Here is a 15,951-nt window from a genome sequence, read left to right as displayed (position 1 = left end):
TTGGTGGCTCAGTGGCGTAAGGGTGCGCGAGAGTAGAGTCAATATGCGCGCTATCCAACTTCGCTGAAACACGCGCAGATTTGTTCCACTCTCCCGCACTCGTTTACCGCCGTTTTTGTTTTCGTCAACGACGCAGCCTGTGGTTGTTGTTGTTGTTACAGCAGCAGCAGCAGCATTATCCTGCTTGTTGCTCACAGTCGTTGCTTACCGGCATTGCGCTACCGGCACGACCGTCCTCGTCGCTGTCTCTCTCGCTTGCTGACGCCGCTACTATTACGCTTCAGCCACAGCAGCGTACGGACCGCCGAAGCAGAGGCTAGTGCAGCTCCACTTCCTGAAAGGAGAGACGTCGCACTATGGCTGAATTGAAGCTTCTGATGATTGCTGTGATCGCTGCTGTTACGAACGTAGCCGCTGGTGCCGCCCGTGTCGCCGGTAACGGCGGCGGCCCCAACCACTAACGCTGCGTTTGTCGTCCTCGCTACTGCAGTCGACATTTTAATCAAATCAGATGTCAAACTATTGGATTTCTACATTTACTAGAAGTGACATGCGAGCGACGCTGCTGTTCTATCAGTCACTTTTGCTATCAGCATGGAAAAAAGATGTCGCTCAAGCAACTGGTCGATTGGCCTTCGAAACGCGTATTGTCATTGCGGCCGCATAAAATATACTTGGCCGACACTACCGTCGAAATTGCTATGAAGAATAGATGAGTACTTTCGCCTAAGCACTATTTAATAAAAAGAGTGCAGGCCTTTTTTTATTCAGCGATTTGTAGCTATGCCTGCTGTCGCTTACCATCGGCTACATTACCTTCTGCACCAGACATTAATCGCCAAACCTTCAACAAAAAAAAGGCAGCGGCCTCAAGCAAAAACCTGCACGGCCGACTCGACGACGAAGACAAAAAAGAAGAAAAACGCAACCGTCAACCCACCACTAACTCCCTCCCTCCCTCGCTATCCACTCAATTCCGTTCCTTCTATGGCGCCGCCGCCGCCATCGCAGCTGTTTCTCCCGCGTTCGCTGCTGCTGTCACTCCGGTTGTGCATGATGTTGAAGAACTAACTGATCCCGTCAACGAAGTCGGACTCGCATTGAGACACTCCATCCAATTCTGGCAATGCTATTATCTCCCGTTTACTCACTCAACCCTACTCGTGCTCTCTTTCTCTCTCTCCCCGTTTGTCTGTGTCTCACTGTCACTACTCCAAGAAAGCCACGATCGCTGCTGATTTCCCTGCCACTCATTTCTATTAGCTGTTGATCAGTACTGGTAGTTGCGGAGTGCCTGTGACAGTGGTGCTGTTGAACGACGATAGATGGATCAATACTACAAAGATGGCGCTAATCGTGCGCGCGCAACTCAGTTGAGAATAAACGCATTTAAGATCCGGTGAGGGAAGGGCAAACCGGACCGGCGATCGGTCGCCTCTTCTCGAAGCTTCCCATGACGGACTCCGAGGAGGGCGCGCTATTTTTCAAAAAAGAGCGCCAAAAAATTGCTTCTTGTTAAATTTGTAACTGAATCGCAATGAACCATAATCAATAATCTGAGAGCAGAGAAATTGTTCAAATCCTAGAGCAAAAGATCAGATAAACGAATCAGCCGGGCCGGTTGTTAATCTCAGTCATTACAGCAATTTCTTTTATTCTTTTTTTAACGCTCTTCTTATTATTCTTTTTTAAGGGTAGCTTTTAGTGTTTCTGCATTTTATATACGTCGTCCAAATTGCCAGACAAAAAGATAATTTTGCGGTAATGTTTCTCATAAGCTGTTTGTACACCGTAACCGACAACCTTATTACAATACAATACGATAGAGTTCAAACTATAAGAGTCAGAAGAATTCCACCTACGGACTCCGAAATTTTTTTGGGATCTATGGTTAGTTTGTGTAAGGATAACAGGTTAAAACGACAAAATCAAACTCATCGTTTACTCATCTGGTTTTTGCAATCATTTTTTGTCACGCTTTTACATTTTTGTTATACAATAATTTAAATAGGTTTTTGGCGCCGCAACACAAGACCTTACCAGGTATTGGTGGGCATAGCTTTCTACGCCGCAACATTTGCCAGCTGAGGCACGTAAACAAGAATAGACCAGATGGCACTAATAATCATAAGGAATCTAAGACATGCCAACCCATTGGATCGGGCTAGCCTGTATTCAACTGTAAAATAATTGGCCATGGCTTCGGTCGTAGGCTTTTTTCGGAACACATTTCCATGTTCTCCTATTAGGTTGAGAACTAGCTCATTGATTATGGATAGTTAATTGTTACATAGTTATAGGTCAAATCCTTTTTTTGATACAAATTCTTAAAAAAAAAAGAAAATTTATCGACTGCTGTCTTGTAATACTATGCTGTTGAATACCGTCATTCATTTGTTGACGAACTATAATGTAAATATATATTATGCTAATGCAGGTTAACAGGAGGCAAAAAAATTCAGATATTCTATTGAAATAGTTCCTGGAATACAAGCCTCATGATGTAACCTACAGATAGTTATATACTTTATTCAAGCAGTATGTTCCGGAAATAATTAGTTCCGGAATAATGTATTGTGTTAATAATAAAAGTTTCTCGCAAGGGCATAATGTACACTAAATGAGAAATTCAATGAGAACTTTGAGAACTTGAGCAGGTACTTCAGCGACCTGTGGCTTGATTAAAACTCGATGTCGCAACAACAATTCAATCTGTATCTTAATCCTGTGATGGGTCTTGTAAGCAGGTATTGCACAACCGTACAGCGTATATGTTAATTATTATCGACTTCTTGAAGTAATGGCCAATAATGACCCGTTAAAGGTTCAAAATGAACATATACCTCAAGCATCAAAGTTATTGAGATTGTTGCCATTCACAGATTGAAATTATGATAGCATTTGATATACTGCAGTATAATGAGTGATTACGCGGTGTAAGCATGCCCAGTAATAGCACAAATTCGTAGGCTCTCTTGCTGCTGCTTTTGTCAGTAATGTGTGGGCTACAAAGCGTTTTAAACTTAGCTGTCTCCGTTCAATCCATCGCGATGGGCACGAATGTCATGGAGAATAAGGGAAATTTTGCGGTGACTACATTTTCTACATAGGAATAGCATATCGGGGTAATTCAGCTATTAATTAAACTTCGGATAATGACTAGCAAGACAAATAAGCAACATATGAGATACAAACTTCGGTGTATACTTAGATTGCTTGCACTTCCGTCATTTTAGATACTTCGCACTAGGTGAAAATCTATGTTGTTAAAATGGATTTCCTTGTTAGATTCCTATGCGTTGAATATAAATCTGAAAACCAGTTTCAGACTATGTGCGTGATATCGTAAGTGCACAAGATTGGGTGCGATTTCTTGTAAAGCGGGTTAACGTGATTAACTCTTGATTAGTTTACCGAAAATTTCGAAAAAATATTGAATAGGTACATTAAGCGTAATTAAATATATAATATAATAATAATATAGAACTATAAGTTTGTATTCGCTAGATTTAGCCATCAATATTCTACATAAAATGTCATAAACTGTATCAGGCTGTTAAATGCATCACGCCAAAATAAAAATTGCTAACAGTCGTACACATGCCTGGCCTTTTTTTGGCTCCTCAACTTACACTTCTAATTATGAGTACATGATTAACAGATCATTACTTTAAATTATAGATGAAAATACGCAGTAAAAATTTGTTACCGTAAATGAAACTAATGGTTCATCTATATATATATTTCTTATTGAGGCAGAGTTATTACGAAGCCTTAGAGAGGAGAGGTTGAGGTATTCGAAAGTGCCCGCCGCCAAGAGGGCGGTGTCGCTCGCGTTTGGCCGTGGTCGTCATGCGTTTATCCGCTCCTCGCCACCCTATAGCTGGTACCGCTGCTGCCATTTTGTATAGCGAGGTAATTTTTTGGCGATTTCTGGTGTTTTTGAGTCGTGCTCGCGGGTGCTGAGTGTGCCGATATGGACAAGGAGCAGCTTGTGCAGCAGGCGAAGATCGCCGAGCAGGCCGAGAGGTAAGTGATACCCCCGTCTGGACAAATTCTCAAAGCTGACCGGTCGAGGCGTGCGTCTTCTGTCACTGCGCCGGCCACCACATAGGTTCTTCTCCTGCCCTCACCGTTGCTTGCTGCGGCTGTTGCTGCCGCTGGTGCCGATCAGGCGTGCGGACGATACTGCCCAAAGTAATCGTTATTGTTCCGTGAGAAGACGGTAGACGGTCTAGCATCATTGAAGACTAGGTTGGCCATCGGCCGCCCCGCATCTACAGGGCCCCGGGGGCGTCAGTCCATCCAGCCAACAAGCATGCTATTTATGGCCTCTCGATTGGTGTGCGTGCCGCCGGGCTAGCTGCCTGCTCCCCAAAGGGCCGCGGGGACTGACTGCCAAGAAGCCGCCTGAATTTGTCAAGCTATACGAACCTTTCTAATTGCTAGTTTATGGGCTTCTGAGGAGACGAGCTCGGAGGTGGATGAGTCCTTCCGTCCGTCCGTCCGTCCGGCCGGCCGGCCGTCGCCAGGATGTGCGTAATTCGTAACTTATAGGTCTAGTGAAAACTGGCTACTAGAGCTAGACCACCAGAGACCGCTTTGCACGCTTGTACGTTACTGCCGTTGGTCTATTATAATGTACGCTCGTTGAGTGTCATGACCCTTATATTAGTCACAGTGATGACGGTAGTCTAAATGTTTTACAAAGCCAAAATTCAATGTCTGAACAGATGATTATAGGGGTCAGAATGACTTTTATTAAGGGGATAAAGTTAGAGAGTGAGGGATCGCTCAGTTTCAACGTCTGCATATTCTTTCAGACTGTGGTTACGTTAAGTATAAATGTACAGTATCTAAGTTGTAATTGTTGTTCTTCTAATCGGTGTTGCTGGGCCGCCGAATTGCGCGCATTATTGATACAGGTACGATGATATGGCGGCGGCGATGAAGCAGATCACAGAGAGCTCTCCAGAGCTGTCGAACGAAGAACGTAACCTTCTGTCGGTTGCGTATAAGAACGTGGTTGGTGCACGCAGGAGTTCGTGGCGGGTTATTTCTTCCATCGAGCAAAAGACCGAAGGGTCGGAGAAGAAGCAGGCCATGGCCAAAGAATATCGTGAGAAGGTTGAAAAAGAGCTCACCGATATATGCCAGAGTGTGCTTGTGAGTAGAGTGATATCCATTATGTGTTTCAGTTGTAAAATTTAAAATAAAAAGGCTTTCCTTATTCAAATAAAAAATATAGAATTTCGAGTAGAACATTTAAGTATACATTATCACTTCACCGGTTGCTTTACATTGATGTCGTGTTTGCCATCTGTGATTTACAATTCGTTTGGTAGCAGTGTACAAACATTGATCGACGTACCTATTATATATGTACCTTTCTTTGTGGTAGTTTGCATACTATAATCTCCATCGATTGATGCTTGTGCGTAGTATGTTGTTCTTATTGTAATTAATTTGCACTGTTTTAAAGCACTTAGTCTCATTTCATCTGTACAAGGCAACCCATTTTATCTTCTTTAGGGTATCATAAATCATTGAGGGTTGTAGTTTATTCCTGAAATTGTAAGAGGCTTTATATTCTCAGCGTAATTTCACATGGCGAATAAATATTACTTGTTTCGTACCTGATTAGTGGTGCGGCGATCTTATTTTCATTTCTATTTTGTATCGTTTATCTGCTGTTCGTTATTTTGACGATGTTTTTCCTTTAATCAAGGGTCTACTGGACCAGTTTCTGATCCCAAAGTCGACGAACACAGAATCTAAGGTATTCTACCTGAAGATGAAAGGCGACTATTATCGTTATCTAGCTGAGGTTGCCACAGGTGATCAGCGCACGTCTGTGGTCGAGGAGTCGCAGAAGGCATACCAAGAAGCATTTGATATCAGCAAGGGCCAGATGCAGCCCACGCACCCGATCAGACTTGGTTTGGCGCTTAACTTTAGCGTCTTTTTCTACGAAATTCTCAATGCACCTGACAAGGCGTGTCAACTGGCGAAGCAAGCATTCGATGACGCTATTGCGGAGCTCGATACGCTCAACGAGGATTCATACAAGGACTCCACACTGATAATGCAGTTGCTGCGTGACAACCTTACGGTACGGAACTGGACCATATCTCCAAAAATAGATAATGGAGACGATTTTTTTTTTGCTACGATTATTATTAATACAATTATTTCTATAGACAACCTGCGTTAGCTCTCTAACAATAACTAGATGTCAATGGTGATTAATCGTTACTTTTTTGCGCTTAGTTGCGCGTCGCATATGTTGTTACTTCTTCAGTCACAAACTTGACAAGATTAAAACAAAATACAAAGAGTTATAACACAGCTTAAAGCGCACATCACCATTACATTGGTACCCGAAGCCACTCCAACAGCCGCTATGACTTGTTAAGAAGGGCTGTAGAAGGGCTGTAAATGGAAGAAACGAATATACCGATACGCGTATCAACCTGAAGAAGACGTAAAAAAGCGTATATAAATATACTGTTTTCATATATTTGAATTCAAGACCAATAGCCATATTTTATTCATTTTGAATTATCTGTTCCGGAATCTAGCTTTGTCATTATACTTGATATCGGATGACACCAGTATTTTACCCATTGCGAAACGTTTACCGATGGTGGTTAATCCACTCAACAATGAAGTAATGAATGATGCACCCCATATAGGATTTTCCACGTAGGAGTACCACTTAACGTAGCGGTAGACAAATATATACCCAAATGGACATTGGAATAACAGTTTTGAAGCGGTATTGAACCACTCGTAGAATGGTGTCATTGCAAATCTCTGTACGCTATTTCGGATTTTGAGTTTTTCATCGACTCATATGACTAAAGTACAAAGGATGGCTTGAATAATAATAGATCTAAATACTTGGTGTTGATGTATCGGTATCTTTAGTCGGGGCGCGCTACATGACAAAGCGTTATAAACCGCTGATCATATAAAGCTGTTTGCGAAATTTCCGAAAATCAAGATGACCGTGAGTCATTACCAAGTATCAATGGATCCTCAATTGTATGAGTCGTCTTCATTCTTAACGAATGAACAATTATAGGGGAATGAAAAAATGTCTAGTTTCGGAATTGAATCTCCCTTTTGACTTGATTCGTCCTTGAAAATCCATCGAAACTATTTAATAGGATAATTATAATAATAACAAATGACACAAGTAGCTATAATAGGTTCTATTTATGTATACCTAGAATTAAGTACTTAATCGACGTTATTACTATCAGCATGTTCTTCGCGCTTATACAAGAGGCTTTAAACTAGCCGAGAATTTTTCTATGTACCTTGAGATCCTAAATACGGCAAAAAGCTACTGCAGGTTTGTTTTTTCGGGCAACCGTCTTAGTTTATTAATACGTAATATGTAATCAATAAAATGCACCTGCATCGGGCTCAACCAAAGAATTAGGTGTTTAGGCTGGTCAAAGAGTTATAGATAACTTTCAGCAAACAAAATTTTGTGTGCATTTTGTTTCTTGTTTGCGTATTTGCTCTTACGGTCTTGGCGGGTTGAGCACTGAAACGAGCATGAGAAAAGCCGGGAATCCCAGATGAACCAGAAGTTGTCTTACTTGCCGATCGTCGATTGCATATAGATATTTGGTTCCTTTTTAGTGTGTTGGGATACTTCAGACATGACTTTGGTAGAACATGGTAGTCACGAAAAACAGTTTTGACATAATTCTCAGCTTATATTCTTATGGACAGAATCGGAGATGCCTATTAAATTTGACGTTATAAATGAAGTAATTAAATTGTAATTTTTGAGAAGCGTTGACAATTAACGTGAAATAGCTCACTATTGACCGTATGCAATTCTACACAGCCACAAAACCACAATGCAGTGTAAAGCACAATTCTTAGAAGTTACTAGTGGATTCATTTAACGCTTTCTCTTATTTTGTGTGTGTATTTGGGTCGTATTTCGTACTTAATGTTACAGTTGTGGACCTCGGATACGCAAGGAGAAGAGGGAGCTGCACCCGAAGGAGACGCAAACTAGAACCAGCCACATTCTCGTAAGTCTCCTGGCAGCGCGCCCTGTGTGTGCCCTCCCTTCACCCCATTCCGAGGAGTCGTCGATTTGATAGGGACATAAATTACATCTCTCCAGGAGGGCTCGATCGGCATCGTCAAATTGAAAAAACCACAATAACAAACAAACAGTCACACAATTGCAATCCGAAAAAAAAAAGCCTTGGTTCCAACACTAATAATTAAAATAATAGTACACACCTTAATAAAATGAAAATATATATATATATATATATATAAATGATGATGATTATGGAATGTATTTTGCTGGTAACGAATTGTTTCGCAGCCAGACAAAGATGACAAACAAGTACACAGACATACACTGTACCGCATGAGAGACAAAATAAATACCAGCGGATAGCTGGAAGAATGATTAATCAAGGTAGATGTAATTGAAATAAAAGCGATAAAGTTAATTTCAGTTCTTCAAACAGAAAAATCAACATTTAACACTTCACAGTTAAAGCGAGAGAGCGAATCAGAGAGAGAAAGAGCGTATGCGCATAAGTCGAAAAACAAAATAAAGACAATATAATACTTATACTAAATAAAACAGATTTCTATTCTATCTAAAGGAACAACAATAAACGATAAACCACTGAAATGTTTGATTATATATATATATACATATATATAATATGCTAAAAAAGCTATCCTTGAGTAATAATTATGAAATTATTAGTGTGCGTTGGTTCTGATGTGATGCTCCAATAACGACTATGCTGATACGATGATAAAGAAGGCAAAATGCTATACGAGAGAATAATGAAAGAACTATAATTATGCTAGATGATGATGATGATGACGGTGATGATGAGAATGAGCGCAAGTGCAAGAGAGCGAGAGAAGAAAGCATGAGAGAAAGGAACACCGCGGGTCTCCCATAGACAACAACATAACAGGAACACCGAAACACAATCGCTCAGATACACCACACGCAAAAACGATCCTAGACCACGATGCAAACAAGGCTGACGTAGTAGTTCATATAACATACAACAGGTTGTTTACGGAAACCAATGGAGTGTGCACGCCGCAAAACATACGGAACAGCAGACGAGCAACAACGCTTACAATAACACAATCAACCATTAATTAATAACCAGTTGGTGACGAGGTGGACAAAGACAAGGACGATGCTATGAAAACATTGAGACATGGAAAAAGACGGAAGGGTGATGATGCTGCTGATAACATTGCGTCGATATAATAATAGATGAAATAAGAAATGCTGATAATAATGATGCTGATTATATTATATAAAAATATAGAAAGATTTCTATCGTAAACGAGAAAATAATAGCGTGCAACCACACGAAGGAGGCTACTAAACAGAATATAGAGAGCGTACGTAAACCATACAAAAAGCGATACAAAACAACTAAAACGCAAGCGGACAAACAAACAAACAGACGAACGAAGCCCGATAAACAAAGATACGGACGTCGACAGCGGAGAAAGTGGCGAGGGAGCCCGCGAAAAAGCAAAAAAGCATAAAACAACGTGAAGGTAAAAATAAAACAGATGGTAATCGAAAACCACGCAGATACACTCAAATATGGCACTCACATAGAGAACAAGAAGCTAACTGTGACACTTAACAAAAGGCGAAATGATGAAGGACAACCTGATAACAATAAATAGACGACTGATAATACAAGCAAACAAAGCAACAAACAAGAAAATGACAAACAAACAAACGAACCAACCTCCTGCTCTCTTAATAATAATAATAACGATAATATTGATAATAATAATAATAACAATAATAATATGAATAATAATAACCTAGTCTCTATTCAACTCAATTGGGTTCTTGCTTGAAGCCCGGCTAGAACCCTCTCGATCTCCAACGATGTAGTTGTCGCCTACGATGGCCGGCTCGGCTCATATCGGCAGATCCAAACAGATCCATGCGACAGCAACATCCTGGGCCGGGTCGGGAGTAGCTGGGAAAAGGAAGAATATCTACTTCGTTGTCGTTCGCTCACCGGACTTGTCGTCTGGACAGATTGAGTCTGCTCTCTGAGTGTGACGGTCAGAGGCAGATCACGATGCGTACCTGGATTAACTGATGTATATATATATATATATATACATTCTCGTATATTATGCTTATTCCAACAGAATTGGCTACAACAGGTAGTTGTATCGTGGCTCAGTTCATCCAGACGCCTGTCCTAGTTGTCGTGTTTAGTAGCTATTGCGCAAGCGAATATGGTATCGACAAGCATGCCACTGCAGTAAAAGCATCAATTTTTGACAATAAAAGCCAACGCAAGGAACTATAAGACGTAAAAAACGTTCAAATCTACTTGACTGAACAACGAATGTTGTCGTCTTGTACAGCAATTAAAGAAACAACGCAGTAAAACAGTCCTGTGACGTTAGCGCGATGAGAGCTAGAGAATATCGAGGTAACGAACAACGTAATAACTTGGTCCACTCAAGCGACGATAGAACAAAAGTAATAACAACAAAACTTCTCTCTGATTCTTACAGAAGTCGTTCCAAAACTACTCACTCAAGCAGAATCTCATTTTCAATTATTCACTTCATTCGTTATCTCTAATCAACTGTTCATACTATTACCTATAAGTATTCTAGTATTTATGCATTCAGTTATTCAACAGGTTTTCTAAATAGCCCGGATTTCACTCAGATTTTTTACTCAGTTGCAGCGATTAAATATTACCCTGCTTTAAGTAACCAAGATGGCAATTAGATTTTGGTAACGATAATGCATTATTGGAATATAGCAATGGTACGATAGCATTGTATGTGTTTTTCAACGATGAAATGCTGGAATGGGATGACTCTGATCAACCCTGCGTTTACACATCAAATCAAAAAGGGAATGACAGACTTCAGATTTTCACCCCAGAAGATACCCTTATGCGTACATATGACGCATAAAAACAACTGTAAGCTGTGTGAAAACGCTAGGTCACCGCGAGCAGTACACCATCAAGACTCCATTTTCGAAAAGCATGGTCGTTAAGCCTTATTCTGTTTTAACAACCAATATCCCCTATTCTTCTCGTGTTTTCATCATGCTAACTTCGCTAACGTTGACTATGAAGGTAGCAACCGCAGGAACAGGATGTTATCCATTGGAAGTAAAGATTAAATCAATTAAGTGGCAATGGGGAACACTCGCTTAGATCACCAAACTTGATGTACATGAATGATCTTTCTGTAAGCCCCCTTTTGTTCATGTTTTCAATAAAAGTATTCGACGGAGAGCGCGTGGTGCTTCTCTCTTTGGGTCTTATGTACTAATACAACTTGTGCGGATTTTCTATATTCATGATTACAAAGCTGTAGTATTTAACACAACTGATGAATTATTAGTTTTTTTTTATTGATGGACAGGACGTTATGGTGCTATCTTGTTCCCAGTCTAAAAAACTGTGAATTATAGCTTAAACTCTGCTGTATGGTTTAAGGCAAAGTGCCGATCATTCCAAACGTTTGCCAAGCACATTTGTACTACCGAAGTGAGAAGAGAAGAGGTGAGAAAATGATTTTGGGAATACCGTGTGCTGCGAATAGGGTGGTGCTGAGGGCCGGGGAAAAAGCGAATGCCAGGCTTTGTTTAGACTACTACCGAATAGAGCCAGGATCCCAGTAACTGGTGTCCACAGATGTCCAGAGAAGATCCACTTAATATGATACGGATTCTGCTGACCAACAGTAAATTACTACCGTCATTCGTTTTACTGTGACAGCACCCGCGGCGGCCATAGTAACAGTGGCAGCTGCTTAAGAGGGAACAAACACCAGATAGCTCTGTCGTTTCATGACCACTTTGAGGGCTATGTTGCGTATACAGCGTCAAGCAAGGCGACTTTTGGTACTGAGGATAGAACGCCCGTCGATTGTCTTCCACGCATCTGTACGCGCACTTTCTTTGCGGAAGTTACGGGATACCTGGTTACCTGTAACATATGCATGCTCTGTTTTTTCCAATCTAGCCGCTAAAACTTTGTTTTCTAACTGCCATAGTAATTTCTGACAAAAGCTTGTAGCTAATTAGGGACCCGAAGCAGAGGGCAAGGGGCAAGGAGGGACCATCTCACGTTCCCTTTTATCCTCCGCCATTGACGCCGGATAACGCGAAGCGTATCCGGCAACAGGCGAAAGTGAAACATTTCAAGTGGTGGTACGGTGAGTTAGAGGTCTAGCTATTCCTGTCTTGCCTTTCAGCTCCACGTTTACCTTGACTTGTTACGGTTTCATACAATAACTTTAGCTTTTAGTTTTTTTTTTTTTATCATAGGTAGACTTTAGTATATCAATGAATACAGCACGCTGTAGTTAATTTATGAAGATTTATAAGTAAAGATACCGTACTTATATTGGATATTGAGTTGTGATCCTAAAACTCATTCAGCAAATAAACGCTGTAGCATAGTTATAGAACTGAAGGCGTGGAATGCAACAAACGTTACCCAGAAGCAGGCGCTGTAGTTATTTCAACGAAATGCGACTAGACAAGGGCGTTAATTCCTTTATATGCGGTGACAATTAATACAGATGTTTACTGGTTCTGATCTTCTGTCTTCTATAATATAAAAGTGTTATATTATTCTGTTAAGTTATGCGCGCAGTCATTCAGGGTCATATTTTAGAAATTTTATTATCTCAGAAAGATCATACAAGGCCCAATGTGTGTATATTAATTAAATATATTAACAGCGTCTTAAGCGGGTTTTCGTAAAATGCTAGACAGGAAAATCCCTATTCAGTCAGGCCTTCTGCAATTAGAGACGGTGCCATTGTGGCTGGAATGTGTTTCTAAGAGGTACCAACCCTGAAGGTATAAAATGATTTTGTTTCTCATTCAACTTCCTTGGAAGCCATTTCGTGAAAACTAAACATTGGATCACTCCGTATAGAGCATGGCAAAGTGAACGCCTACTTGGCAATTGCTGTTACAGGGTTAGTCCTTATATTTTCATTTGAAATCTGCACCATTATTACCTATGACTTTTTGTAATATATTCATTTTCGCTGCTGCGAAACTTTTAGGAAGCATGAGTCTATGAAGTCTCGAAAAACAGTTTTCACATCTGAATTTAGGTAATTTTTCCGCCAAGAAGCTGTCGAGATTTTGAAAAAATCTCTGTAAGAACAACGTCTAGCGAGTGTTGTGGGTGGCAAAGAGCCTTCAGCTGTGATTCCTGTATTTTTGCCACCGCTATTCTGTGGACGTGAGGTTAAGCTTTGTCGTGCAAGAAGAGTAATTTACTCCCGTTCACGTACCTTGGTTGCTTTGTAATAGATTTTTTTTATCATCTCCTCCGACCCTTAATACTACACTCCAATTGCAAGCATGAAGCAGGACTATTTTGAAAGCAAAAGTCTCATTACGTCTCTTTAACTCCGGGCGGCAGGGAAAGTGAATCTGTAGTGGATAACGCTTGCATTGGACTAGCAAATTAATGCCATAGGTTTCTGGAGCTGTACATTTGCTTTAGAATGATGTCCCACCGCTTTCCTTGCATCCACCTACCGACGTGATCATCTGCGATTATTGTAGAAAATCCATTTTTCTTTACAATTCGGTGCAGGAATGGGTATTTGTTGTAACGTGAGAGCAAAAAGGAAAAAGCATACCTACGGCTCTATTTTTTAATTTCCCTCGAATTACGAACCACTCATTTGTTAATCTTTAACCTTGTTTATTTCAGCGTAATGAATAAGTATGATATCTTTGAATACGCCGAACTTTAGTGGTAACATCGGTGCACCTAAAAATTAGTCAGCTTCTGCCATAGCTGTCGACTCTTTAATATTCATCTTCGTTGGGTCTTTCACGAAACTTATTTTCGAGTTAAACATTTTGTTCCAAGAATCTTTTGAGCCAACGATTCATAGTGTTCTCAAAAATAGAACCTCTGCTAAATATAAGGTTTATGTTGCAAGCTCTAGTTTTAAGATGTAACTCATATTCATAAATGAGGCGAATTTTCTGATTTTCCATCGTTCACTGTAATTCGCCTGTTGACGGTCGGAATAACAATACCTGAGTAAACAGTCTCACATTTCGTAAAGGACAAGAACATGTCCTTCATCTCAAATACAAAAAAGTATCGCGAAGTGCTATATAATATGGGATCAATGGTTGTCGCATTTCCTGCTGACCGACCCAAACTGAGTGGTGTGAGCTGGTAAAATGAAAAGAAGACCATCAGTTTAAAAAACACGTAAACGTATATCTATACATAGGCAGAAATAAAAACTTAAATTACCTGCGTCTCTAATGCCCCTGTCCTCTTGGCGAGAGAATTTATATATTATATATACTATAATTCAAGACGACTACTCAGCCGAATTACGATAGTCATTTCATGATGACTGTGTCCATTTCCCAATAGCACGAGATTTTAAGAGATTGGTTGCTTTTTAAAAATATATGTATATATAAATTTCGGAGAATTTGGCAATATTTCTTTAACTTTAACCTATGTCAAGTTTATTTCTATTGCGTTTCGTGAAAACTGAAAAAATATCAGAGCATTCTCACATTACCTATAATCACCCAAAAAATTAGCCAATCAAATTGAAATCCTAGTTGAATCACGCCCCCCTACATGTTGCTATTGTATTATGCTAAACATTTTTTAATCCTCCATAATTGAGTTATTCAAACAAGATTTTCATTTTCAAGGCTGCTATAGTGCAGAATTTATATACATTTATTCCCATTTTTCACGTTTGAAAATAACGGCGCGCCAGTATTTACAATCATTAAGGGAGCCACCATCAACGTCAAAATTGTGCTGTTTGAAAACTGTGTTTAAATTATATTATCGAAGAATACCTGAAGTCTATTCACGGTTACTTCTACTATACATATAATTAGCCTTTTTCCTTTGCATAGGTAAAACAAAATGTGTAGTAGCAAAATAGCCGCGATTGATGTTGCATTCTATATCAGTAAAGGTTTCAGATATTGTTCTACCTCAATAGACACCTTCATATGGTTCGAGTGGTCTATTTTTCTTGATCGTGTATAACGATCAAGAAGTTTCAAGTTGGAAGAGTTTGCGTTGAAGTTAGAGCCAACTGACTAAATATTTTTTCTCCTAGAGAAGGTTTTTTTCATAGAGCGTAATATCGATCTTATTGATCGTAAACTGACGACAGCAGCTTCATTCACATTCTCCGTGTTTGAAGGAGAACTCCCCAACAGCGTTTAGAGGCATCAAAGCGGTCACCAGCATCCTCTGCGCTGATACATGATCAATGTGAAAATTGTATTGCATGTTCGGTCGGTGGAATAAAAAAGAAACTGCATTTGAACAGTGTTCGAGTTTACACATATATAGCAAGGTGAGTGTTTCGTGTTTGCCTGTTTGACCATGAAAAAATGACACGTAAAAGTGGTTATTTATTATACACGTTATTAGCAGGCTCAAGGTTGTACGAGGTTGGGACGAGGTAAATTTGTTCCAGAATTTTTTTTCACTGTCCCTTCTTCTGATCTAATGATGTTCTTTTTTTTTTATTTGAAATTTACCCAAAAGCCGGGATACGTCAACAATAATAATGCACACCTTAAAACGGAAAAACCAACAATACGGAGTGGTTCATTCATGCTGCGGACGACAACCCTAAGAGAAAGGGGGGAAGGCCGCAGCCGCTGGCCTAACACAAGTAAGTAGGATTAGCACTTTCGTCAATGACGACATCATGTACAATGTTTGTAAACACTATGCGACCCTCATCTTCAAAAGCGAAATACCCGAATTTTGCTGTATGCAAAATAGGACAAAGCTGCTCGACATGCAACTCCTCACAGAATTTAACTATTCGTACAGAAGTTTCACACTTGTCACCTGAGTAATCCGAAGCAGCAATTGC

At 40.1% G+C, this 15,951-nt stretch overlaps 2 protein-coding genes across 3 annotated transcripts in view; both read left to right on the top strand.

Moving 5' to 3' along the window:
- Positions 1 to 3,861: 3,861 nt before the first annotated feature.
- 14-3-3zeta (tyrosine 3-monooxygenase/tryptophan 5-monooxygenase activation protein zeta) lies at positions 3,862 to 11,324 on the top strand. Its single transcript, XM_022832974.2, has 4 exons — positions 3,862 to 4,029; positions 4,926 to 5,166; positions 5,729 to 6,112; positions 7,985 to 11,324. The coding sequence occupies exons 1-4, from the start codon at positions 3,977 to 3,979 to the stop codon at positions 8,042 to 8,044; spliced, it is 738 nt and encodes a 245-aa protein (XP_022688709.1). The 5' UTR covers positions 3,862 to 3,976; the 3' UTR covers positions 8,045 to 11,324.
- Positions 11,325 to 12,851: 1,527 nt separating this feature from the next.
- LOC111260337 (uncharacterized) overlaps positions 12,852 to 15,951 on the top strand; it is a 55,533-nt gene continuing 52,433 nt past the window's right edge. Inside the window, exons 1-3 of one of the 2 annotated variants that reach the window (XM_086968272.1) lie at positions 12,852 to 13,023; positions 15,265 to 15,420; positions 15,615 to 15,744. The gene's annotated coding sequence lies outside the window, so the exon portion shown is untranslated. Of the gene's footprint in view, positions 13,024 to 14,869; positions 15,421 to 15,614; positions 15,745 to 15,951 lie in introns of those variants that run through there. The other variant, XM_086968271.1, reaches the window with a different exon arrangement.

Source organism: Varroa jacobsoni, unplaced genomic scaffold, assembly GCF_002532875.2.
Source record: "Varroa jacobsoni isolate VJ856 unplaced genomic scaffold, vjacob_1.0 scaffold_429, whole genome shotgun sequence".
NCBI lineage: Eukaryota > Metazoa > Arthropoda > Arachnida > Mesostigmata > Varroidae > Varroa > Varroa jacobsoni.
This window is presented reverse-complemented; position numbering and strand designations above follow the sequence as displayed.

Coding starts and splice junctions, on each gene's coding strand:
- 14-3-3zeta (XM_022832974.2), top strand. CDS start 3,977: ATGGACAAGGAGCAGCTTGTGCAGCAGGCGAAGATCGCCGAGCAGGCC. Junction 4,030..4,925: donor ATCGCCGAGCAGGCCGAGAG/GTAAGTGATACC, acceptor TTATTGATACAG/GTACGATGATATGGCGGCGG. Junction 5,167..5,728: donor ATATATGCCAGAGTGTGCTT/GTGAGTAGAGTG, acceptor CCTTTAATCAAG/GGTCTACTGGACCAGTTTCT.